Below are 25,223 nucleotides of genomic sequence, written 5' to 3' on the forward strand. Positions count from 1 at the left end.
CAGCAGAGGACAGACAAAGACAAACCTAAGCAACTTAAATTAATCTGGAACACACCAATAAAGCTAGAAAACAAGGAAAAACCTGGATGAACCTGAAACTGAAAACTTAGAGAAACAACAGAACCAAGATCGTTACACTCAGATCTCTTTTGTGTTGGGAAATTTATATTTCTCTTATTTCCTATATTGATTTATGCTTTTTACTCTCAAAAAAGATTTATTTCAGTTTGTTTTGCCTGCAAGGCCACAAAATGCCTGAGTAAGGGCTGTTTTTATACAAGACATTCTTATTCCCATAACAAGCCAGATTCTTTCTCTAGTTTTATTTATGGCATCTTACTGTTTAACCAAAGTGTTGAACGCTGCCCAGGCAGAACAGGGCTGATTACCGCGCAATAAGGGCCGTATGATGAACTCTTCTCTCTTTGGAAGATGAAATAAAATGCCGACTGAGTGAAATCCATCGATCAACGTTTATTTAACTGGAAAAAATAGCTGAATAGTTTTTTCCCATGACACATTTTTAATGAAATAAGTTGCAGCCTGATGCTCTGGGTTGCATTTAGACTCTGAATGAGCAGAAACCCTAATCAACTCATTTATTCGGTAGTTATCAGAGCATTATTCCTCAGGCTTCCGACCTGGGCTGAAGCGGATGTCAGAAATAGCGTCTTTGCGATGGTGGAAGCTCAGCAGGTCCTCCAGCGTGTCTGCGTTCACCACCAGGACGCCGCCGTCGCTGAGTCCCACCGCCAACGCTTTCCCATCAGGAGAGAAGGAGCAGCAGCGGCCGCCTGGACGGACAACCAGAGAGAGAGAGAGAGAGAGGAGATCAGAGCAAGTTTTCAGTTCTAGTCCAAGTCCTGATGGTGGGCTCAGGTCCAGACCATCTGGTTCTGACTGTTTCCACAGATGATTTGAGTCATGCAGCAGAACAACAGCAGCAGCATCAGAGCTGAAGAACGCTTGGAGAGAAGGAGAACTTTTCCTGAAAGCGCGTTCACGAGTCAACGGAAACCGCGGCAGACCAAACCAGATGAAAGTGCGCATTCAGCGTCTGCTCTGCCGATAATGCAAGCGTAGAAGAAGAAATGTGCTGTTTACCTGTGCAAAGAAAGAAACAACGAAAGAAAAATGTCTGAGGACTTCAGTGTTGAGGAAGAGCATGAGTTCTTTGCCGAGCTGAATGCGCTGGTTTGGTCTGCCGCGGTTTCCGTAGACTCGTGAACGCGCTTTCAGGAAATCCTATACACTACTGTTTATGCTCTAAAAACATTCTAAATGACTTCGTTTCGAGTAAATTCTGGACGCTACCCACTCAGGACACTTGGAATACATTGGACGAGCAGTATGGAGGAATATTGACACGTTTTTTGTGGACTTTTATGGACCTTTCTGCCTCGGGCGCCATAGACCTCCATTATTTGAATGTCAGCAGACAGCAAGAAGCCTCCCAGATCTCCAGATGCATTTGAGATATCAAAAAAGTACTCCAGAGTGTTGTTCAGCATGGGGGTGAGTAGAAAATGAAGGCTAATCATGTTTTGGGTGTACTATTCCTTTAAACAGAGACTAGCTCATCCTAAAGACCTAATCTAAACCAGGGCAACAATTCCCTCTAATGACCCCCCTTTCAGAGACATAGACAGGTATGGGGCATTGCAGGCTAACAAAGAAGCCAAACGACTCCCATTCCAAAGCTTTGTTGGGCTGCTGGATAAAACGTGGAACTAAACGCTATTTCTGACATCTTGAAGTGAAAAATCTTCCTGGATGGAAGAGAAACGTCTTCAGATTGGAAACTAAGTCCAGTGGATTGTTTTTTTTTAACTTTTTTGGAATGTCACATGATCTAAATAGTGTGTAAAAGGGGGCGTGGCCACGGCTCTGACCTCTCTTCAGCTTCCGGACGGCCACCATGCGGTGATTGGCTGACGTCTCCCACAGACAGAGGGTTTTATCGTCGCTGACGGTGACACAGACGGGAAGGAGAGGATGGGCGGCCAGACCCCACACCTCTCCTTCCATGTGACCCTGAACAGCAGAATCATAGGCACATGTTTAATAAAAGATTAATCCAATAAACAACCTAATCTTTCAGATTTAAAAAATCTTTATCATATTACTAAGAATATTCTAATATTATTCAATGTTTTTATTTTGTATATTCTTTACAAACATGTTTAGATATTTATTATAAAGGGATAGATATAAAACCTGATTATTTTCACATTAAAGTATTTTATTGTATTTTCCAAGAGAGAAGCAGAAGCATAAACCTCCCTCAGCAGGTGGATCCAGCTAAATGTTTTCCATCAGTGTTTCTGTCCGGTTCTGCTCAGAGTTCCAGCAGAGCGGAGCGTCAAAGGTAAGGAAAACCCACCTGCACCAGCAGGGTCATGGGTCCGGTCTTGTCTATCTCCAGAACTTCTCCGTTTTTGGTTCCCACCAGGATGTGACCGTGACCCAGACTGATGGCTCTGATGGACGGGTTGTCCTCCAGCAGAAGGCCTGTTCACACACAGAGGAACTCCATTCAAGCTAACAGACTTTCCTGGACGTTCAGAATGAACGTTGGAAAACCAGAGAGTCAGCGAACAGCTTCCATCTTTGGATTAAACCTCAGACGTTTTCTCAGCTGAAAAAGTATTTTTCTAATGTCTGGCACCATTTTATACCTTTAATATTACTGAATCTCTGCTGTGGATAATTATTAACACTCAGAGACATGTCACAGTTTGTCCACAGGAGGGCAGTGTTGCATTGCTTAAAGACAGATGGAGGGTTGAGGGGAGTTTCATAAATGATTCAATGACTAAATATGGCATCTTGGTTTCAGCATTAGTGTAAAAAACAGCAAAATCTCCATAAGAGCTTTGAAAATGGTTTTTCCTCATCCATCCATCCATCCATCCATCCATCCATCCATCCATCCATCCATCCATCCATCCATCATCCATCCATCCATCCATCCATCCATCCATCCATCCATCCATCCATCCATCCATCCATCCATCCATCCATCATCCATCCATCCATCATCCATCCATCCATCCATCCATCCATCCATCCATCCATCCATCATCCATCATCCATCCATCCATCCATCCATCCATCCATCCTCACCTTTAGACCCTGCGGACAGAGCCGTCCTCTTGATGGCGTAGGTTTTCAGGCAGCGGTCAAACATGTCGTCCCACAGCTCCACCACTCCATCCTTCCCTCCCGTCACAAAACCCTGAAACCAGAAGTTTGACTGTGAGAAAAACAGAGAGTTGAGGAGCAGCCGCTGCCTTGGACTGATGAGTGGAAACATTTACATCCTCACAACCTTTTTTTTTTATTTATCTTACTTCTTATCGATGACAAACAAACAGATGCAGCATAAACCTCAGTCTGTTTTTAATTCTTATTATAACCTTTATCAATCAAACAGGAGGAGAGTTTCAGCATCTTCACAGATGAAGTTTGTTGATTTTAAGAATCAGAGAGAGAAGAAAACCAATTGTACATCATATCCTAGAAACAGCCCCTAACCACCTGTCACTCTAAACTCTAGATGATCAGGATCTGATTTGAAATTAAACCGATTCCTGGATCATATATCTATAGATCTGATCTGAGTCTGTGCCTCCAGATGACTCTAACTGAACCAGTGGATACAGAACGGCCTGGGAGCTCCGTCATCAGGCGGATCCTGCTCACCTTGTCCAGGGACAACATGGCGAACACCGGCCCGTCATGAGCTTTCACCGTCTTCAGCAGCACCGGCTCCTTCCAGATGTAAACGTCTCCGGTGGCGGCTCCAGAGAACACCAGCGCCTCGGTGCGTCCGTAGCACACCGACATCATGGTCTCTGGACGGCCCATGCCCCTGAACGCACCACGCCTGAAGGTCAGGCCCCCGCCTGCCGTACAGTGGAGGAAGAACATAAATGGAACCTGAACAGATGGTAAAGTTTCTGCAGAATGCTAGAAAATGTTAATAGTTTATCTGAAACGGAGCTGATTGCACTGATGTAGAGGCTTTGATTAAAATAGTCTATAAACTGCTTTCTAGTAGAATTAAACTTTTTATGGTTTATTTAATTTTCTTGCCTAAATTAGATGTTTTTAATAGATATGATGTCAAACTCAGAGGAAGTTGCTGGAATCTTTGAAGCCTCTTTAAACAGTTAAAAGTTTATCTAAACAGATTTTATAGAAGCTGCAGAGGATGAAATGCATAATAACACTAAAACTGTTTCTACTGAGTTTTACGTTTCTATTGACTCTTCCACTGCAATTTTGTACTTATATAAATCATTATGTTAAAAATAACAGGAATTAATTCTGTCAATGCTAAAACATGTTTCCTTCGTTGTGTACAACATCTATTCAATTCTATTCAGTTTATTTCTATAGCTCCAATTCACATCATGTCATCTCAGGTCACTTTCCAGTTCACCAGATCATCCAGTCAGATTGATTCAAAGTTTTCTATCTAAGGAAAACCAGCTGATTGCATCGACTCATTGACTCTTCAGCAATCCCTCACACTAAGCATGCTTGTAGCGACAGTGGAGAGGAAAAACTCCCTTTGAACAGGAAGAAACCTCCAGCAGAACCAGGCTCAGTGTGAGCGGCCATCTGCTGAGGCCCACTGCGGTTCAAGGAGACAGAAGAAGACATAGAAAAAGAAGCATAGATACAAAAGGCAACTGTCAACCAGCTCCACAGGCGGCCCCGTCCAGGAAACACACAGCCAGGCAGACGAGCTCCGAGAAACATGCCGTCTCAGATTTGGACCGGGTAATCAACATGATGATCCAACAGAAGCATTAGTTTGGTTCATTATTTATAGATGTTGGAGCTTGGCCTGTTTTCCAGTGTAGTCCTGTTTCTCTGACTGTGACTAACTGGATGTGCTCTCTTCATCCTCTGACATGGGAGCTGGCTCGGAGCTCGTGAATTGAAATGAATTTAAGATCAATGTTTTTTATAGGTACTCTACAAAAGCTCAAAACCTGAAGTCTGACCTGAGTTTTATTTGGTTGGACTAATGAATGTCGGGTTAAATCTGGGATGAGTTTAAGCTCCATTTTCAGCTTCATTTACTGATTTAAGACGAACAGAAGTTTGATTAAACTGGAACTAAAGAAGAAACAAGCAGATCTTCTGTGTGTTTTCTAAGACGGCGTCTTCCAGAACACCAAACTGTGAGGACCGTCGGCTCCTTGGACATAATATGTATGTTTGCTGCTTTGATATCAGAGTAAAAACAATTGTTCTGGATTTAGCATCGACTTGAAGACCGTTTTTATTGGAGTGAGGACATTCTGCTTGTCCAGTTAATTGAGCTTAGGCTCAGGTTAAGTTTAGGTTTGCTTTGGTAATGGTTAGAGGAGGGGTTAATGTCAGGATGAGGGCAGAAAGGGAGGAAGATGACTGAAAATCAATGGAGGTAAAGACGTTGTTAACTTACAGGTATTTGTACCAACCAGCAGGAGGCAAGTATAGGACTGAGGAGTTTAGGTTAGATTTAGCGTTATGAGTTAGTAATGGGTAGAGTTAGGGTAAAGGTCCTGGTTAGGCCATAGAAAGGAACGGAATTCAAAGAAAATCCCCATAAGAATAGAAAAACACATTTTACATCAGACTGTTTAAGAAATAAAATAAATGCAAAATAATTTAATTGGTAAAGTTTTACCTGCAAGTTGCCAGAACTTGATGTGTTTGATTCCCACAGTGACCAGTTTGTCCATCAGACTGGGGTTACACTTCACCACAAAGATCTTCTCCTTATGTCCCCTGAAACAGGAGAGGACAGGTGAGGACGGGTCCTCTGTCTGCGCCGCCTATTCCCGTCTCATTAGTGTGAATCAAAGAAGCAGAGCTGCTGTTTGGTTCGATCCCAGAGGAACGGAGAGATAAATCTAAAAATAGAAACGAACTGGTCCCGAAATGAATTAGCTTTGCTCTAAAAATAAAACTCCTCGTCTATAATTGATCATTTTAGAAGAAAGTCTTTCAAACTAAAAATGTTTAAACAAGAAAAAGGTTTCAAGTTTTGTTTTATGATTAAAATAACATATTTTTAATCAAAACCAGACAGGTTGTTCTATTTCGAGCAGGTAAAGGTCCAATGGTACTAAAAGCAGAACTGAAGGGAAATATTTAAAGGAAAAGTCAAACTTCTAAAAGTTCTTTAAATCTGAAATGATTCCATCCTGTTCAATAAATGATCAGTGTTTTTAATTCAGAGTAATTTTCATGTGAATGTGCTTTACTGGAGGCATCCATGTTTGTCAAAGAACACTACTGCCACCTACTGGTTAGTGACATTGTCACGGTGCGGTATCGGCTGTTGATCAAGTCCCAGTGCTGTATCTGGTGTTTGTCACAACGCGCTATTATCCAAGTCATCTTGAAAACATTCTTCTTCCAAATGTTGGCTACATATTACGGGTTTTTTCTCTGGCCAGAAGTTCGATGGCAAATCCTCCCTCTTCAAGTTGGCGATCCAACGACCAACCCGTCCGTGGAGGATCAGGAATCAGAAAGCTGGAATAACTCTTTTTTTTCACTTTTACCCGATGTATTCCAGCATCCAGCTGCCATGCACGTGGGCATTGTCAGTTTCCAGAGATGGGAAGTAACGAAGTACAAATACTTCGTTACTGTACTCAAGTAGATTTTTCTGATATTTTTACTTTACTTTACTACTTATTTTTTATGGCGACTTTTTACTTCTACTCCTTACATTTTTACACAAATATCTGTACTTTCTACTCCTTACATTTTAAAAAATTGGCTCGTTACTTTAGTTTTGAATCATTTCAATGGAGTTACCGTTATTATTTTTCACGTCATCAATACCAAATTCAATCTAATTGGATGGGAATCTACGTTGCATTTGACGCACCACTACAAGATGAATGGACAGATTCGGCGGTATTCATTGGCGGCAAATCATTGCAGCTTGGTGGCGGTGGCGTTAGCATAGTAGCATGGACGACGAGATGATTGAAAATGAACACAACGGAGATCTAGTCCTATTGGCAGACATCCATTTAAAATGTAGGCAACGGCATGAAAAAAGTGGTTTCTACTTTTACTTTTATACTTTAAGTAAATTTACAAGCCTGTACTTTGTTACTTTTACTTGAGTAAAGAAGTTTAATCAGTACTTCCACTTTTACCAGAGTATTTTTTAACACAAGTATCTGTACTTTTACTCAAGTACGGAAAGTGAGTACTTTTGCCATCTCTGTCAGTTTCACTATAGCTCTGGTGAATTTCAATGGTGAAGTCCTCTGGAAATCTTCAATAATTGTTGTTGATTGCAGATGTGTCTAGTAGTTCCCATTGATTTAGCTTGGAAAGCGGGGAGAATGGCGCTAGGCTAACCGCACCGTGACATCACTGCTGGAAGATGGCAGGAGGGAGGGGCTACTAGATTTGGGCAAAAATGGCTGCTCCCAGACTTTTATATTTTTTTTTACTGATTAACACTAAATTCATAAAATCACTGCAGATGTATTAGTTTTTGGTATAAATAATGATCCATTGGTTTTTCCTTGCTGATCAAACTTTTCCTTTAACTGTAGCAGGTGGATGAATTATACTTTAAACTCGTCGTTGGATGTTTTTGGGTTTTCAGTACCGAGCCGTAGCCAGTTTCTCTCCTCGCTTCCAGTCCCAAACGACGATGGAATGTCCGTCATCCACTCCGACGGAAACCAGACTCTTTCCATCAGCTGGGAGGACAAACAGAGGAGAAGGGAGCATCACAGCAGAGGCTAATGAAGGGTGAAAGGTCACACGGGTTCAGCCATCTTAATCCAGATCTCTGCTGCAGTGACAGGAGATGTCGGTTATAAAATCACTGACCTAACCTCCAGAAAAGATTTAAAACCAGCAGAGAATTCATCACTCAGAAGTCAGATAGAGTTTTATTTTTAACCTTTGTTAAGAAGTTATCAACCTGGGGGAAAAAAAATCTTAACAGTTTTAGTCAGACATGCTTAATAACCAAGAAGACAAAGTGATTTTAAAATTATTACTACATCTTTCTACAATACGGAATAAGAGAATAAGCTTCACTTTTAGGAAAAAAAAACCTTGAATGGGTCATGGTAAAAAAGTATTCAACTATTCTACCAAGTTAAATAAACGGAGCTCGATGGATTTCACTCAGTCGGCATGTTATTTGATCTTTTCAAAGAGAGAACAGTTCATCATACGGCCATTATTGCACGGTAATCAGCCCTGTTCTAACTGAGCAGCGTTCGTTCCTCCTTAGTTACAATAAGTAACTAAGGAGGAACAATAATAGTCAAAACAAATTACAAACAGTAACGTTATGAATAAACCTTGAGAAATAATCTGGTTTATAATGAAAAGAAGGTGAAACAGAGTGAAAACGTTTATAATGAATAAATAGCATAAATCAATATATGAGATAAGACAAATCTAAAGTTTCCGACCACAAACGTTACCTGAGAAGTCCAGCGCACACACGCCTCTGTGATGGTGACCCCTAAGCAGCGACAGACACTTCAGGGTCTGGACGTCCCAAACGTGGACGGCTGGGTCTCTGCCCACCTGCAGACAGAGGATCAGGAAGGTTGTGGGACTGAAACCTTCAGATAAAAACCTGATGGCTCCGTTTTAATCAGAGAGGATAGAAGGAGGACGATGTGTCTGTTTGTTTGGGACCGAGAAGAGTTTTTCATCCCCGTTCCTAAATGGTGATTTCAAGCTCTGCTAATTAAAGGGTTCTGATGGCACTTTATAAAATGTCAGGATTGATGCATGGATGATCTGAAAATAAAAACTGCATCAGATGCATCCCTGATGATCCTGGAAATGCCTGCAGAGCTGAAGCAGCTAAAATGTAGCATGATGTATAAACAGTGCAGGGATTGGAGGAACTCCAGGATCAGACGGCTGGTGTCTGCTTCTGAGCGTTTGGACCACCTGTCCTGTTGCAGCGTAGTCCTTCAGCGGGTGGATGCTCAGGCTCAGGATGTCGTCATCATGGCCCAGGTAGAAACGCTGGCTGTGCAGCTGCCGGTTGTAAACCACACCCACCGCTGCCACATGGTAGACGACCTCGCCGCTCTGGGTGTAGAACAGGTTGTTCCTGCAGTCGTAACCTCGATATCTGCACACAGACACAACATACAGCTGATAAAAAGCAGCAGCGTTAGGAAGGGTCAAAGGAGACTAAATAAAAACATTTAAATTAACAGATGTATAACACTAAAGCATCGTTTAAAAAACATCTTCAGGATGAATGAGACCAATATAGATACGTTTGTTCCTAATGTAGCAACCCATGTTTGTAGAAAACAGACACAGCAACAGCACAAAAAGCTCAAACCAGCTGTAAAACACGGCAGTGGAGGGTGATCATGCGGGCTAATTTCATTTTTTTCAAGTGTTGCAACAGATTTTTTTTTTTTTTTTTTGGATCAGGACTTTGATTATTCCTGCTTAGATCAGATCCTTCCATTATATCTGACTGTTCAGCTGGATGGTCCTGCTGGAGGATCAACCTCCATCCTGGCCTCAGGTCTTCTGCAGCGTTTAGAGTGAGCTTTTAGGTCTGTCCATCTTCCATTTAGCTCCACTCATTTTCCTCATAGCTCCACATACTTTTCGTTTAGCTCCACCCATCTCCCCTTAGCTCCACCCATCTCCCCTTAGCTCCACCCATCTCCCCTTAGCTCCACCCATCGTACATGTAGTTCCACCCACATCTCCACCCATATTCTTTTATCTCTGTCAGGAATCCAGTTTGTGTGGTCTGTATTTTTTTTTTTTTCGTTTCCTCCTCCACCAGGTGGCGCCCCGTCCTCATTGGGCCTCCCTGCACACCTGCAGCTCGTTGCCTCATTACCTGAGGGCTCTTAAGCTGCTGACTGCCTCTACCTGGACGCCAGAGTGTTTGCCAGTTTGGGTACTCTAGCCAAGCTGAGTTTTGTTGAGTCAAACTGAGTTTTTGTCAACCTGAGTTTTAATCTTGTGTTTTTGCCTCTCGGCAGGAAGTCATCCTGCAAACTGCATGTTTTGGACCTTCTCCCCCTGGAAGGATTCTCTGAGCACCAAACCGAGCTGAGGATTCAACCTTGTGGTTTGGATCAACTTTTTCCCCCCAAGGATTGTCTGGGCTTCTCTCTGAGCAGGGGATTCATCTCCACAATAACCTGTTCAAGTACCGCAGGAAAACTAAGTGGCTTCAGCTTCTCCGTTCACCAAGGAGCAACCGCAATCTGGGTAAACCCTGTCCGCCCTCCAAAGAACAAGACATTCACTGGAACATCCCACACCGACTGGATTCAATAAGAAAATGTGAGTCGGCAACCTTAATTCCCTTCTTCAATCAAGAAAACACAAATTTCCCACTGAGCCTGAACTAACCGCAGAATCTTCCCCTTCTCTTTTCAGTCCCGGTTCGACAGTGTTCAGAGCAGCACTGGACTCCTCTCTTCTTGCTCTAAATAAAACTTTTCCTGCTCTCTCTGTTTGCTCTTCAGCATTTGTTTCAGATCTTTAGTTAAATCATTACAATCTCCACTAATCTTCTCATTAGCTCAAACCATTTTACAGTTAGCCCCACCCATATTTTATGAAGCTCCTAAGATATTGCCTTCAGCTCCACCCATCTTTTCTTTAACCCCACCCATCATTCTTTTAGATCCACCCATCTTCTCTTCTCCAAGCCGCTGCCTGGTCCCTGAAGAGAAATCCTTTCCACAGCATGCCATGATGCTGCCACCATCTTATGTTTCAAGCTGGAAGGTTTTCCGTTTCTCATAAACACAAAGGGGTTTGACGCAGGTTTCATTGTGAGTCCACCCGTCCAGAGGCTGAAGCTCGGTCCAAACCGGGTCAACGTTTCACCAAAGTTAAATAAACGGAGGTAAAACGGCTCCTCAACAGGATCCCAAACACAGAAGCAGATCTACGGCAGATTGGCCCAAGACCAGACTTTAAAGGAATAGTACAGGTGCTGGTCATAAAATTAGAATATCATGAAAAAGTAGATTGATTTCAGTAATTCCATTTAAAAAGTGAAACTTGTATATTATATTCATACATTACATACAAACTCATATATTTCAGATGTTTATTTTGGTTAATTTTGATGATTACAAATGACAACAAATGAAAATCTCAAATTCATCATATCAGAAAATTAGAATATTGTGAAAAGGTTCAAAATTGATGGCCCCTGGTGCCACACTCTAATCAGCTAATTAACTCAAACCACCTGCAAAAGCCTTTAAATGAGCTTTCAGTCTAGTTCTATAGGCTACACAATCATGGGGAAGACTGCTGACTTGACAGTTGTCCAAAAGACGACCATCGACACCTTGCACAAGGAGGGCAAGACACAAAAGGTCATCGCTAAAGAGGCTGGCTGTTCACAGAGCTCAGTGTCCAAGCACATTAATAGAGAGGCGAAGGGAAGGAAAAGATGTGGTCGAAAAAAGTGTACAAGCAAGAGAGATAACCGCACCCTGGAGAGGATTGTGAAACAAAACCCATTCAAAAATGTGGGGGAGATTCACAAAGAGTGGACTGCAGCTGGAGTGAGTGCTTCAAGAACCACCACACACAGACGTATGAAAGACATGGGTTTCTGCTGTCGCATTCCTTGTGTCAAGCCACTCTTGAACCACAGACAGCGTCAGAAGCGTCTTGCCTGGGCTAAAGAGAAACAGGACTGGACTGCTGGTGAGTGGTCCAAAGTCATGTTCTCTGATGAAAGTAAATTTTGCATTTCCTTTGGAAATCAAGGTCCCAGAGTCTGGAGGAAAAGAAGAGAGGCACTTCATCCACGTTGCTTGAAGTCCAGTGTAAAGTTTCCACAGTCAGTGATGGTTTGGGGTGCCATGTCATCTGCTGGTGTTGGTCCATTGTGTTTTCTGAGGTCCAGGGTCAACGCAGCCACATACCAGGAAGTTTTAGAGCACTTCATGCTTCCTGCAGCTGACCAACTTTTTGGAGATGCAGATTTCATTTTCCAACAGGACTTGGCACCTGCACACAGTGCCAAAGCTACCAGTACCTGGTTGAAGGACCATGGTATCCCTGTTCTTAATTGGCCAGCAAACTCTCCTGACCTTAACCCCATAGAAAATCTATGGGGTATTGTGAAGAAGAAGATGCAATACACCAGACCCAACAATTCAGAAGAGCTAAAAGCCACTATTAGAGCAACCTGGGCTATCATAACACCTGAGCAGTGCCACAGACTGATCGACTCCATGCCACGCCGCATTGCTGCAGTAATACAGGCCAAAGGAGGCCCAACTAAATACTGAGTGCTGTACATGCTCATACTTTTCATGTTCATACTTTTCAGTTGGCCAACATTTCTATAAATCCTTTGTTTTTATTGGTCTTCAGTAATATTCTAATTTTCTGATATGATGAATTTGAGATTTTCATTTGTTGTCATTTGTAATCATCAAAATTAAACAAAATAAACATCTGAAATATATGAGTTTGTATGTAATGTATGAATATAATATACAAGTTTCACTTTTTGAATGGAATTACTGAAATCAATCTACTTTTTCATGATATTCTAATTTTATGACCAGCACCTGTACACCCAAAACATGATTAGCCTTCATTTTCTACTCACCCCCATGCTGAACAACACTCTGGAGTACTTTTTTGATATCTCAAATGCATCTGGAGATCTGGGAGGCTTCTTGCTGTCTGCTGACATTCAAATAATGGAGGTCTATGGCGCCCGAGGCAGAAAGGTCCATAAAAGTCCACAAAAAACGTGTCAATATTCCTCCATACTGCTCGTCCAATGTAATCCAAGTGTCCTGAGTGGGTAGCGTCCATAATTTACTCAAAACGAAGTCATTTAGAATGTTTTTAGAGCATAAACAGTAGTGTATAGGATTTCCTGAAAGCGCGTTCACGAGTCTACGGAAACCGCGGCAGACCAAACCAGATGAAAGTGCGCATTCAGCGTCTGCTCTGCCGATAATGCAAGCGTAGAAGAAGAAATGCGCTGTTTACCTGTGCAAAGAAAGAAACAACGAAAGGAAAATGTCTGAGGACTTCAGTGTTGAGGAAGAGCATGAGTTCTTTGCCGAGCTGAATGCGCACTTTCATCTGGTTTGGTCTGCCGCGGTTTCCGTGACTCGCTTTCAGGAAATCCTATACACTACTGTTTATGCTCTAAAAACATTCTAAATGACTTGGTTTCGAGTAAATTCTGGATGCTACCCACTCAGGACACTTGGAATACATTGGACGAGCAGTATGGAGGAATATTGACACGTTTTTTGTGGACTTTTATGGACCTTTCTGCCTCGGGCGCCATAGACCTCCATTATTTGAATGTCAGCAGACAGCAAGAAGCCTCCCAGATCTCCAGATGCATTTGAGATATCAAAAAAGTACTCCAGAGTGTTGTTCAGCATGGGGGTGAGTAGAAAATGAAGGCTAATCATGTTTTGGTGGTACTACTCCTTTAACCTGCTAGAGCCGCCGTGTGGCGATGCTCAGACGCTGTGTTCAAACCCCGTTTACTGTAGGTGAAGCCATACTGGACAGAAGGGTGGACCAAAATTCCTCCACATGATGGAAGGAACTGATGAATTCAGACAATAAAACTCGGCTGAGAGTTCCTGGTTCCAGAGAAGGTTCTACAGAACGAGATGCTGGACTCTGTTTTTACCCTCTGCTAGAAATAGAGGTATAATATAAGTTAAATAAACTCTTTATTTTTTATGGAGGTTTCTTTCCAAATGTGACAAAGGAAAGATCAGTCCAACATTGATGTCATGGTTGGCTTTTAAAGCAGCACGAGTTATTACCTCTACAGGGCGTAACGGGATCTGATGAGCACTTTGCTGAGATCCTGAGATCCGAATCAGGAGGATTTATCTGGGTTATCAAGCTCAGGTTATAACGCACCTACCCACAGACATAAAAGGAGGAATTACCCGTGAACAAACTGCAGCCGGAGGCCCTGATCCGGTCCTTTCTGCCTCTTCAGAGATCCCACCTGCTGCTTCTTCTCTCTGCTCTGCTGCCGCAGCTGAAGCAGGTCCTCCTTATAGACCTGTGGGACCACAAACCGCAGCCCATCACTATGTTGATCTTTAGAAAATGCAGAGCTAATAAACTCATCAAGAGCTCTAATACACTGCAAAAACAATCTAGAAATTAGTAAAAAATTGCTCAAATTAAATGTATTTAACTTTAATTTGAACAGGTAAATAAGATTTGCCGATGGAATTAGTTTTTCTACTCTTAAAATAGGATAATTAGATTCATGCACTTGAAATCAGACAATGCAATAGTTTTTTCTCTTTTTAAATGTAAATTGTCTTGTTCCATTGGGAACGTGTCTCACTTACTTCCTCAATTAAAGAAAAAATGCACTTAGTTAAAGAAAAAAATGACTGTGCAATGTATATGTTATTCATATATAATAACACTGGAAAAAAATTTAATCTAGATAAGTCTTTTTTTTCTTCAAATAAGCTCATTTGTTCTTGGATTGAGGAGGAAAGTAAGACACTTTGCCAATGGAACAATACAATTTACACTTAAAATAAGAAAACACAGATACATTGTCTTATTTCAAGTGCATTTGATCTAATTATCTTATTTTAGGAGTAAAAATACTCATTCCATTGGCAAACGTTTTAATTTAATTACTCTAATTAAGGTTAAATACACTTAATTTAAGAAATGTTTACTTATTTCTAGATTGTTTTTCCAGTGAAGTCTTGATTTCCCAATTTTATTCATTTCAAATAAATAAATGAAACAGGAGAAGCTGCTTGAACGGTCGCAGTGTTTCCTCCCTTAGCAGCCGACCCGTCTGCTCCTTCAGCTCTGCTTCAGTCTGCGAGCTGCAGCCGCCTGACAATTTCACTCCTCTTCCTCCCAGGAGGAAGGGAGCGCTCTACTTCCTCACTGCTTTCCATTTTCCAGACAGAGTATTTCTGGAGCGCTGTGCCGGGTCAGCGCTGGGAGCAGCAGAACATTTAACTATGACTGGAGCGTACCCCCCCGCTGCCTCCTCTTCACTCCAGAGGAGGGATGTTTACTATCAGCATTCATTTAGGCTATGCATGCTCTAATATTTCCATCCTAACAGAGCAGAACAATTAGAGTGACTTGATAGGAGAGAGTATCAAACTAGGAGAAAATGAATCAATAAAAGTTCATTATTTCTGCCTGTTTCTGATTAAATAGAAAGCGCTAACCTCCGATCCGAACCTCCAGCTTATTGATGCAACATTGGCTGCAGCGACGGGATGCCTGGCAGGCAGCAGCTGCTTCGTGCAGATAAGGCGTGTTTTCCAGAACCCTGCAGACCCATGGAAACAGAAACCATCCAGGAAAAATCCAGTTACCTGTCGCTCGTAGTTGATCTGTGTCTCCTGCTCGATGTCAGAGTCCAGCTCCGGGACGTCAGAGACATCACTGTCTGACTCCTCACTATTGGAGTCTCCATGACCCTCTAAAGACGAGACACACAAAGAACGATGGTGAAAGTTAAGGACGTAGCTGACTAACGTCTTTGATGGAGGTTTGTTGATCCGGCTGTTTATCTGTTTGGACAGAAAAGCATCTTTATATTTTTTAATGCACAGAAAAAAATGAACTCAAAGTATTAAAGTTTATTACAACCTAACCAGAGCGTTGCTGCATTTGCAGAAGCAATTGTCCTGCCGTGGTATATAGCCTTATTCGTGGCTCAGTAAAAGGCCTTATACTTTGCAACACAGAAAATACAGTGGGCAGGGTGTTTGAACCCGAACACACAGAAACAATACATGCTGGAGGTCACGTACAATTAAGAAACAAGATTCTTAATTGCTAATTTGCATGTACTCAGTTTATAAGCCAACAGAAAAACAGAAAACATCTTTTTCCTGTTTAGGTGTCAGAGCCAAGAGCAGAGCATTGGCCAGCATTGGCTAGCATTGGCTAGCATTGGCCAGCATTGGCCAGCATTGGCTAGCATTGGCTAGCATTGGCTAGCATTGGCCAGCATTGGCTAGCATTGGCTAGCATTGACCAGCATTTGCTAATAATGGCCAGCATTGGCTAGCATTGGCCAGCATTGGCTAGCATTGGCTAGCATTGGCTAGCATTGGCCAGCATTGGCTAGCATTGGCTAGCATTGGCCAGCATTGGCCAGAATTGGTCAGCATTGGCTAGCATTGGCCAGCATTGGCCAGCATTGGCTAGCATTGTCTAGCATTGGCTAGCATTGGCCAGCATTGGCCAGCATTGGCCAGCATTGGCCAGCATTGGCTAGCATTGTCTAGCATTGGCTAGCATTGGCAAGCATTGGCTAGCATTGTCTAGCATTGGCTAGCATTGGCCAGCATTGGCCAGCATTGGCCAGCATTGTCTAGCATTGGCTAGCATTGGCTAGCATTGGCCAGTATTGGCCAGCATTGGCCAGCATTGGTCAGCATTGGCTAGCATTGGCCAGCATTGGCCAGCATTGGCTAGCATTGTCTAGCATTGGCCAGCATTGGCCAGCATTGGCTAGCATTGGCCAGCATTGGCCAGCATTGGCTAGCATTGTCTAGCATTGGCTAGCATTGGCTAGCATTGGCTAGCATTGTCTAGCATTGGCTAACATTGGCTAGCATTGGCTAGCATTGGCAAGCATTGGCTAGCATTGGCTAGCATTGTCTAGCATTGGCCAGCATTGGTCAGCATTGGCTAGCATAGGCCAGCATTGGCCAGCATTGGCTAGCATTGGCTAGCATTGGCTAGCATTGGCAAGCATTGGCTAGCATTGGCTAGCATTTGCTAGCATTGGCAAGCATTTGCTAGCATTGGCTAGCATTGGCTAGCATTGGCAAGCATTGGCTAGCATTGGCTAGCATTTGCTAGCATTGGCAAGCATTAGCAAGCATTGGCTAGCATTGGCTAGCATTGGCTAGCATTGGCTAGCATTGGCTAGCATTTGCTAGCATTGGCAAGCATTAGCAAGCATTTGCTAGCATTGGCTAGCATTGTCTAGCATTGGCTAGCATTGGCAAGCATTGGCTAGCATTGGCTAGCATTTGCTAGCATTGGCAAGCATTAGCAAGCATTGGCTAGCATTGGCTAGCATTGGCTAGCATTGGCCAGCATTGTCTAGCATTGGGTAGCATTGGCTAGCATTGGCCAGCATTGTCTAGCATTGGCCAGCATTGTCTAGCATTGGGTAGCATTGGCTAGCATTGGCCAGCATTGTCTAGCATTGGGTAGCATTGGCCGGCATTGGCCAGCATTGGCTAGCATTGGCTAGCATTGGCCAGCATTGGCCAGCATTGGCTAGCATTGGCTAGCATTGGCCAGCATTGTCTAGCATTGGGTAGCATTGGCTAGCATTGGCCAGCATTGTCTAGCATTGGCTAGCATTGGCCAGCATTGGCTAGCATTGGCAAGCATTGGCTAGCATAGGCTAGCATTGGCAAGCATTGGCCAGCATTGGCTAGCATTGGCAAGCATTGGTTAGCATTGGCCAGCATTGGCCAGCATTGGCTAGCATTGGCTAGCACATATACATTTCAGTAAGACTACAACAGAACATCCTTTCGTGCAGAGAATGTCTGTGGTGAAGATGCTGGATTTGTAAAGTTTTAGACGATTTGATTTATCAATAAATGTTTCCCCCCCTCCAGAGGACAAAATTGGATGAATTTCCAGGGTTCTTCTTTCTGAATTCTACCGTTTGGAGCTACCACACATTCTGCCTGGGTTGAACCACAACAAACACATTAAGTGGAAGCTTTACAAGGCGCATCAACTCGATTGACCAGAGAGGATGCCAACAACAACAAGCTAGCTTTTCTGGACTGTTTGGTGAACATGGAAGGAGATGGAAACCTCAACATTGAAGTGTATTGAAAATCCACTCACACAGACCAGTATCTTCTTTTTGACTCACACCACCCACTGGAACACAAACTTTCAGTAATCAGAACCTTACAACAGTGGGCCGAGCATGTCCCTACTAAAACCGAAGGGAAGCACAAAGAACAGAAAACCATCAAAGATGCTCTCCAAACCTCCAGAGACCCAAACTGGCTGTTTGTCAAGTCAGAAAGGAAATCCAAAAGATATGCAGCAGAACAAAACGCTGAGAAGATTAAACACAAAAACATCTCCATGCCATCATGTTGCTGGAGTCTCTGAAAAATTCAAGATAATTTTCTCCAAACATAAAATGCCAGAACATTTCAAACCAAACAGACCCTGAAACAGAGACTAGTTCATCCTAAAGACCTAATCTGAGCAGAGTGTCTGCAGGTCAATGCAGTGAGGAATGCTCTGATCTTAATGTTGGAGAAAACCATACAACCTCTCCACAGACGCAAGGCCCAACACAGAAGAGCGCCCTCCTCTGGACAAGACTCTGCAGCACATCTACAGCTGATGGACAAAGGACATTCTTTGGAGGACCAGAATGTTCACATTTTGGACAAAGAAGACAGGTGGTTTGAGAGGAGCGTGAAGGAAGCCATCTATGTTAAGAAAAACCAACCTTAAATGGGGGGGGGCTCAGATTTAAGCTTTCAAAAACCTACAATGCAGCAATAGAGTCGATTCCTTCCCAATACCATCCGATTCCTTCCCAATACCATCTCTATGCAGGGGAACAAAATATCTCGCCAAGTCAGCCAGAGCAACAATGACTCTTAAAGACCGCCTTTTCAGAGGAATGGACCAGTATCTGGTATTGCAGGCCAATAACAACCTCAACGACTCCCATTATTAAGGCGTGTTGCTGGTTTTCCACTTTCAATTTGCATGTTTTCTAAGCCATTACAAGGCTTTTGTTGGGCTACCCTATAATAGCCTGGAACTTAGCGCTAATCCAGACATATTTAATTAAAAAAGCTTCCTGGATGGGAAGGGAAACGTCTTCAAACTTGGAAACAAAGTTCAGTGGGTTTTTTTTGTTTTGTTTTTGGAATGATTGATGACTGAGAATCTCCACCAACACATGAAGTTCATAATGTCATCATCTAAGATGTGTTGCTACTGAGAGGAATATAATTTACTGAAATTTGCCTGAAAACAATTTTGGAAGCATTAATTGATGACTTGACATTAAAAATATCAAAGTATAAATGTAACTAATACTAGAAAATATGCAATGAAAATCTTTTTCTAAACATTTTCTAAACATTTACTGAATTTAAACCTTGGATGCTATGAAAGTACAAAAGAAAGTAGAGAATAATCAAAAGCAATCCTTACTTAAGCGTATTCTGGTATTCTTGTCCTACCTTGTATATTTAGATCCAGGCCTCCATTCATCACCTCCTCAGGTAGAAACCTCCACTGGAAGAGGGCGTGGTCGGCTCCTCCTGTGGTGAGGACACACTGCAGATCGTTGGACCAGCGGACGTTGGTGACGTGGGCCGAGTGACCGATGTACTTCTTGAATTTGGCTCCTTTTGGGGCAACAGTAGGAATTAATAAAAATGAACCAAGATAAACCCGGAAGCTGCAGGGAAAAGAGCAGAGACCTTTCCGGAGGCATGGAAAGCGGTAGAGTTTCACCAGACCGAGGTCATCTCCTGTGACTAGCACAGCAGCGCTCAGGTTGGCGTCCACGGCGTTAATCGTGATGGAGTCTGAGTATTTTGGCCAAATTCCGCTGACCTCAGACCCCAGGACGCTGCTCCACGAGGCCCAGCGCTGACCTTTCACCTCCTCTTTGTTAATGATCGGTTTCCCCACTGCAGGAGGAAAAACGGATCAATTTCCTTTACACTGCAAATTACTGATTGTTAAAGTCAGTAGAAGAATAATGGAATAAACCGTGAATAAAACCAGGAACCCAGCAGATAAAAACTGAATGTCTTAAACGCAGCCTCAGTCACTGCAGGTTTGGTCAGGTGCTGATGTTTAAAGGAGTTCAGTTTTACACTCGGGTCTCTATGAACCTATTGCGGTCTGGACTCACTGGGCATCCAGTAGAAGAGGCGCTTTCCTGCTCCGTCGTTGCTCTGCAGGATTTTACCGTCCACAGACCAGTCCAGGTGTGTGATGAAGCTGCTGGACTTACTGCATTCTCCCACCTGTGACCAGTCAGAGAAATTACTGCTGCAAAGCTAATATTACCTAATAATGGAAATGTTTTTTATTTTTTTTTACATTTAGTAAAATGAACTAAAAGTTCCTTTATCGTCATGTAACTAGGATCAAATTGAAAAGTATGGCCTGGATTTCTAATGTTTATGAGGCTGGACTGATCTGATTATACATTTCTGTTCATTTATCTGATTTGTCTGTCTTGTAAAGTAGTTTTAGATTTAATTGTAATCATCTCAGTTCCTGTGATTCATCCCGAACCTTCTTGTATCTCTGAGCGACTGCGTAGATATCCACCAGTCCATCATTGGAGCCGACAGCAAGATACGATCCATCTGGAGAGAACTTCATCTCATGGATCACCTCCTTCCTGTCCTTGATATGGACGACCTCCGTCATGTCTCTGAGGGGTAAGAACATCCAGTTTACCTCACAGAGAGAACATTTCTGCCAGGTTGTGGTCCGATCTGTCAGTGTCTTCCATACCTGACTCTCAGGACGGTGAAGGATCCGTCCTTCATACCCAGAGCCAGCTGGGATCCGTCCAGGCTGAACGCCACGCTGCGGACCGCCTCCTCCATGTTGCAGCGGGCGATGAGGGCATGGTCGACCAGACTCCACAATCTGACGGCGACACAGATTCATGAAGGTCTGGAGCTTTACCCCCTCAGCCAAAAAATAATCACTTTGCATTGTACTTTAGTTAACATGGTTCTTTTTCAAAAGAGAAAAAATGAAGGCTGTGAAAATGTCATGTAGGTGTAACTGTCCATGGTTCTGAAACAGAAGCTGCTCTGAAAGACAAATAAAATGATCTTTTCTTTAAAACCTCTCTCTATGTTGATGATCACAGGCAGAGGTGGGAGATGTTTGTTTACTTTAGACCTCATCCTGACGCATCGTTTCAAATGCAAATGGCGCATTAAAGGAATAGTACACCCAAAACATGATTAGCCTTCATTTTCTACTCACCCCCATGCTGAACAACACTCTGGAGTACTTTTTTGATATCTCAAATGCATCTGGAGATCTGGGAGGCTTCTTGCTGTCTGCTGACATTCAAATAATGGAGGTCTATGGCGCCCGAGGCAGAAAGGTCCATAAAAGTCCACAAAAAACGTGTCAATATTCCTCCATACTGCTCGTCCAATGTATTCCAAGTGTCCTGAGTGGGTAGCATCCAGAATTTACTCGAAACGAAGTCATTTAGAACGTTTTTAGAGCATAAACAGTAGTGTATAAGATTTCCTGAAAGCGCGCCAATGCGCGTTCATGACGCTACGGAAACCGCGGCAGACCAAACCAGATGAAAGTGCGCATTCAGCGCATTTATGCTCTAAAAACATTCTAAATGACTTCTTTTCGAGTAAATTATGGACGCTACCCACTCAGGACACTTGGAATACATTGGACGAGCAGTATGGAGGAATATTGACACGTTTTTTGTGGACTTTTATGGACCTTTCTGCCTCGGGCGCCATAGACCTCCATTATTTGAATGTCAGCAGACAGCAAGAAGCCTCCCAGATCTCCAGATGCATTTGAGATATCAAAAAAGTACTCCAGAGTGTTGTTCAGCATGGGGGTGAGTAGAAAATGAAGGCTAATCATGTTTTGGGTGTACTATTCCTTTAACAGGAGTTTTTCCAATGTTAGTTTACCCGCTTTAGCTCGCTTTCTACTGGCTAAAAAAGCTAGTCTAACCCCTCGCTGGCAGCTTCATGGCCTTTGACCCCCTGCCGCTGCGTGTCTGGTGATGCCATCACATTGGGTTAATATTGATGACATGCAAGTGTGACAGAAATCAGGAAAGTAAACAATGGAGACCAACATGGAAGGAAGCTAGGGCGTATTATCGAATGTAAACAGAGTCGTTTCTACTCGTTAGATCAAAAGTGAGTGGCGCGGTGCGCTGACGTCCGTACATTGCCTTCACATTATCACGTTAGCGGGTCGATCTGGCTCTGGTGTTCCTACAGCATGCCAATCAGAGCCGAGGCAGTTTTAATGCGGGTCGAGTTGTTTGACCCGGTTAGACGCGCATCAGTGAGCTGTTCCCATGGCAACTAAAAGCCCATTGTTCCCAGTTTAAAGGGGTTTTTTAGGGTTAGGTGGTGAGAAGGTTCTGTAGGATTAACCCTAAACCTATCCCTAACCCAAACATATTTGTACACGTTACATTTTTTCCTAAATTTTATCTACTATCCAAGAACACAAATATACAAAAATATATTTATTTATTTTTTCCACATTCCTCCTTTAAAACATTGAATTTATAGCGACCTACTTCTAAATGAATTTCATCAGCATGGAGACATTAGATGCTAAATTTCATTTGATGCATTTATTGATAAATGGAAACCAGCAACTAAATATATTGGATATCTAAAATAGCTAATAGTTATATTGAATCCTGATATCTCTAATTGTTTGCATGATTACCATTTCAGATTTTTTTTTTCTTAAATAAAATGAACTTATTGTAGCTTTACGTGTTCATTGAATTAGTTGCCTAAGACCAGCTTTCCTTAATGCGAATAAGGTTTAAATGAGGATAATGTGATGCTTTTTATTATATAGATACTCAAAGAAGACAGTGGTTCGAGAGGGGTGTGAAGGAAGCCATCTATATTAAGAAAGAAAAACCACAGAGCAAAAAAATTAAAAGCTTAATAATTAATTGAGGAGGTAAAAGAGACATTTTGCCAATGGAACAAGACAATTTACATTTAAAATAAGAAAAAAACAATTTCATTGTCCTATTTAAAGTGAATATTATCTAATTATCTTATATTAATAGTAAAAATACTTATTCCATTAGCAAATAATCTTATTTACCTATTCAAATTAATGATAAATACACATAATTTAAAAACATTTTATTTATGTCTAGATTGTTTTTGCCATGCAACGTTAAACAGAGGGGGTGGACTCTCAAAAACCTCCAATGCAGCGATAGAGTTGATTCCTTTTCGCTATCATCGCAGCTCCAACCCCTTTACAGGAGAACAGAAGACCTCACCTGTTCAGCCAGGCCAACTATTCCCTCTAACGACCCCCCTTTCAGAGGCATAGACAGGTATGGGGCATTGCAGGCTAACAAAGAAGCCAAACGACCCCCATTCCAAAGGGGGGGACCCGTTCATTCGTTTCTATTTGCATGTTTTCTAAACTAAAACCAGGCTTTGTTGGGCTGCTGGATAAAACCTGGAACTAAACGCTATTTCTGACATTTTGAACTGAAAAATCTTCCTGGATGGAAGAGAAACGTCTTCAAACTGGGAAACAAAGTCCAGTAGATTTAAAAAAAAAACTTTTTTGGAGAAGATAGGTTTCAGAAAACATTTGCAAGATCTGTAAATAAATAAACTAGAATAAACATGTAGCACATTTTAATCCTCTTTCTGTGTTGCAGACCTGTTTTGTCACCCCTCCAGGCCATTAGTTATCTTCTCTGTGTTTTTTTCATTTGAGGGGATTTAGGCTCAGGGCTCTTCAGTTTCACTGAGCTGTTAAAATGCTCCCTTGCAGCCGGTTACACTCCTGCTTTTTAAGTTTTTATCTCACTGATTACTTGGTGCAGACGCTCTGCCTGCAGCTCAGAGTGGGATTCTGACAGTAAGATCATCTGAATTACAGCTCAGTGTTTTATTTTCATGCTGAAGATCTTTCCCTACAGTTTTTATTTTTATTTCTTGTGTTATTCAAAGTCTAACACTGTGTCCAGAGTGTAGCTGTGGTGCAGCAGGCAGCTCCCCGTTTAAAGGAAGCCTTCCTGGACCCACCTGACGGAGCGGTCGTCGCTGCCGGTCACAGCCAGAGGCTTTTTGGGATGAACATCCAGCGCCCAGAGTTCTCCCTCACTGTGACCCTGCATGATGAGCAGCGGCTTGTCGCGCTCTCGCACCATCACCTGAACACAACACAACTCACAGGTGGCGGAAAATACACAGAACCTAATAAAACTAAGGACTTAATAGACATCAAACACCTTTAAAATTAGAGATTTTATGCATTTTATCAATTTGCCAGTTTAATGAAAGGAAGGTTTAGGAAATATGTGGAGATGTTAAACATCCAGGCTGCTCAACAGCTTAAATTATTGGATTTTACTTTTCTGAAAGCAATACGCTGGAAAAAATCTAAATCTAGATTAGTAATTTTTTCTTAAAAATAAGTGCATTTGTTCTTGAATTGAGGAGGTAAGAGAGACATGTTACCATTGGAACAAGAAAATATACATTTAAAACTAATTTAATTGGCTAATAATCTCATTTACGTACTCAAATTAAGGGAAATAGACTTAATCTAAGGCATTTTTGCTCAATCATAGATCATTTTTCCACTATAGGAGGGAAATCCATTTAATTGAAGGACTTTTGAGCAATAATTGAAACACAAGCAGATATTTTATAATCCTTCCTCCAAACTCATCCCCATTTATTTAAATCTGTTTAAATAAAATTTTATTTTATTTTGCAGCTTGTTTTACTTCATCCGCTGTAGAATAAACAGGAACCCGCACTGAAAAAAATCTAAATCTACTTAAGTAATTTTTCTCTTAAAATAAGTGCATTTGTTCTTGGATTGAGGAGGTAAAAGAGACATTTTGCCAATGGAACAAGACAATTTACATTTAAAATAAGAAAACACAATTACATTGTTTTATTTCAAGTGCATTTTATCTAATTATCTGTTTGTAAGAGTAAAAATGCTGATTCTATTGGCAAACTATCTCCTTTAGCTAATCAAATTAAGGACAAATACAGTTAATTTAAGAAATTTTTACTTATTTCTAGGTTGTTTTTCCAGTGCGATGAATGCACTGCAAAAACGATCCAGAAACAAGTAAAAATGTCTTAAATAAAGTATATTTACCTTTAATTTGAGTAGGAAAATAAGATGATCTGCCAACGGAATGAGTATTTTTACTCTTAAAATAAGATAATGTAATTATTTTTTTTCTTATTTTAAATGTAAATAGTCTTGTTTCATTGGCAAAGAGATTCACTCTTCCCCTCAACTCAAGAAAAACTCCACTTATTTTAAGAAAATGTGACTTATTTAGATTTACATGTTTCCAGTGTGACCAGTCGTCCTCCGCTGCTGGATGGTTTCAGTAAAAAACTGAA

At 42.0% G+C, this 25,223-nt stretch overlaps 1 protein-coding gene across 5 annotated transcripts in view; it reads right to left on the bottom strand.

The window, feature by feature from the left end:
* LOC119798722 (echinoderm microtubule-associated protein-like 6) overlaps positions 1–25,223 on the bottom strand; it is an 84,771-nt gene that overhangs the window by 25,602 nt on the left and 33,946 nt on the right. For all 5 annotated transcript variants that reach the window (XM_038308300.1, XM_038308298.1, XM_038308299.1 and 2 more), the window contains exons 8-24: positions 23,877–24,004; positions 20,578–20,715; positions 20,353–20,494; positions 19,964–20,078; positions 19,524–19,736; positions 19,281–19,448; positions 15,393–15,499; positions 13,968–14,086; positions 8,962–9,148; positions 8,481–8,586; positions 7,646–7,739; positions 5,690–5,790; positions 3,706–3,908; positions 3,127–3,238; positions 2,384–2,511; positions 1,893–2,034; positions 642–794 (exon numbers count right to left, since the gene is read on the bottom strand). In XM_038308300.1, coding sequence (XP_038164228.1) covers positions 642–794; positions 1,893–2,034; positions 2,384–2,511; positions 3,127–3,238; positions 3,706–3,908; positions 5,690–5,790; positions 7,646–7,739; positions 8,481–8,586; positions 8,962–9,148; positions 13,968–14,086; positions 15,393–15,499; positions 19,281–19,448; positions 19,524–19,736; positions 19,964–20,078; positions 20,353–20,494; positions 20,578–20,715; positions 23,877–24,004 — 2,356 coding nt within the window. The remainder of the gene's footprint in view (positions 1–641; positions 795–1,892; positions 2,035–2,383; positions 2,512–3,126; positions 3,239–3,705; positions 3,909–5,689; positions 5,791–7,645; positions 7,740–8,480; positions 8,587–8,961; positions 9,149–13,967; positions 14,087–15,392; positions 15,500–19,280; positions 19,449–19,523; positions 19,737–19,963; positions 20,079–20,352; positions 20,495–20,577; positions 20,716–23,876; positions 24,005–25,223) is intronic.

The sequence above is a fragment of the Cyprinodon tularosa genome, unplaced genomic scaffold (genome assembly GCF_016077235.1).
Source record: "Cyprinodon tularosa strain WSP-4 unplaced genomic scaffold, ASM1607723v1 ctg634, whole genome shotgun sequence".
Classification (NCBI taxonomy): domain Eukaryota; kingdom Metazoa; phylum Chordata; class Actinopteri; order Cyprinodontiformes; family Cyprinodontidae; genus Cyprinodon; species Cyprinodon tularosa.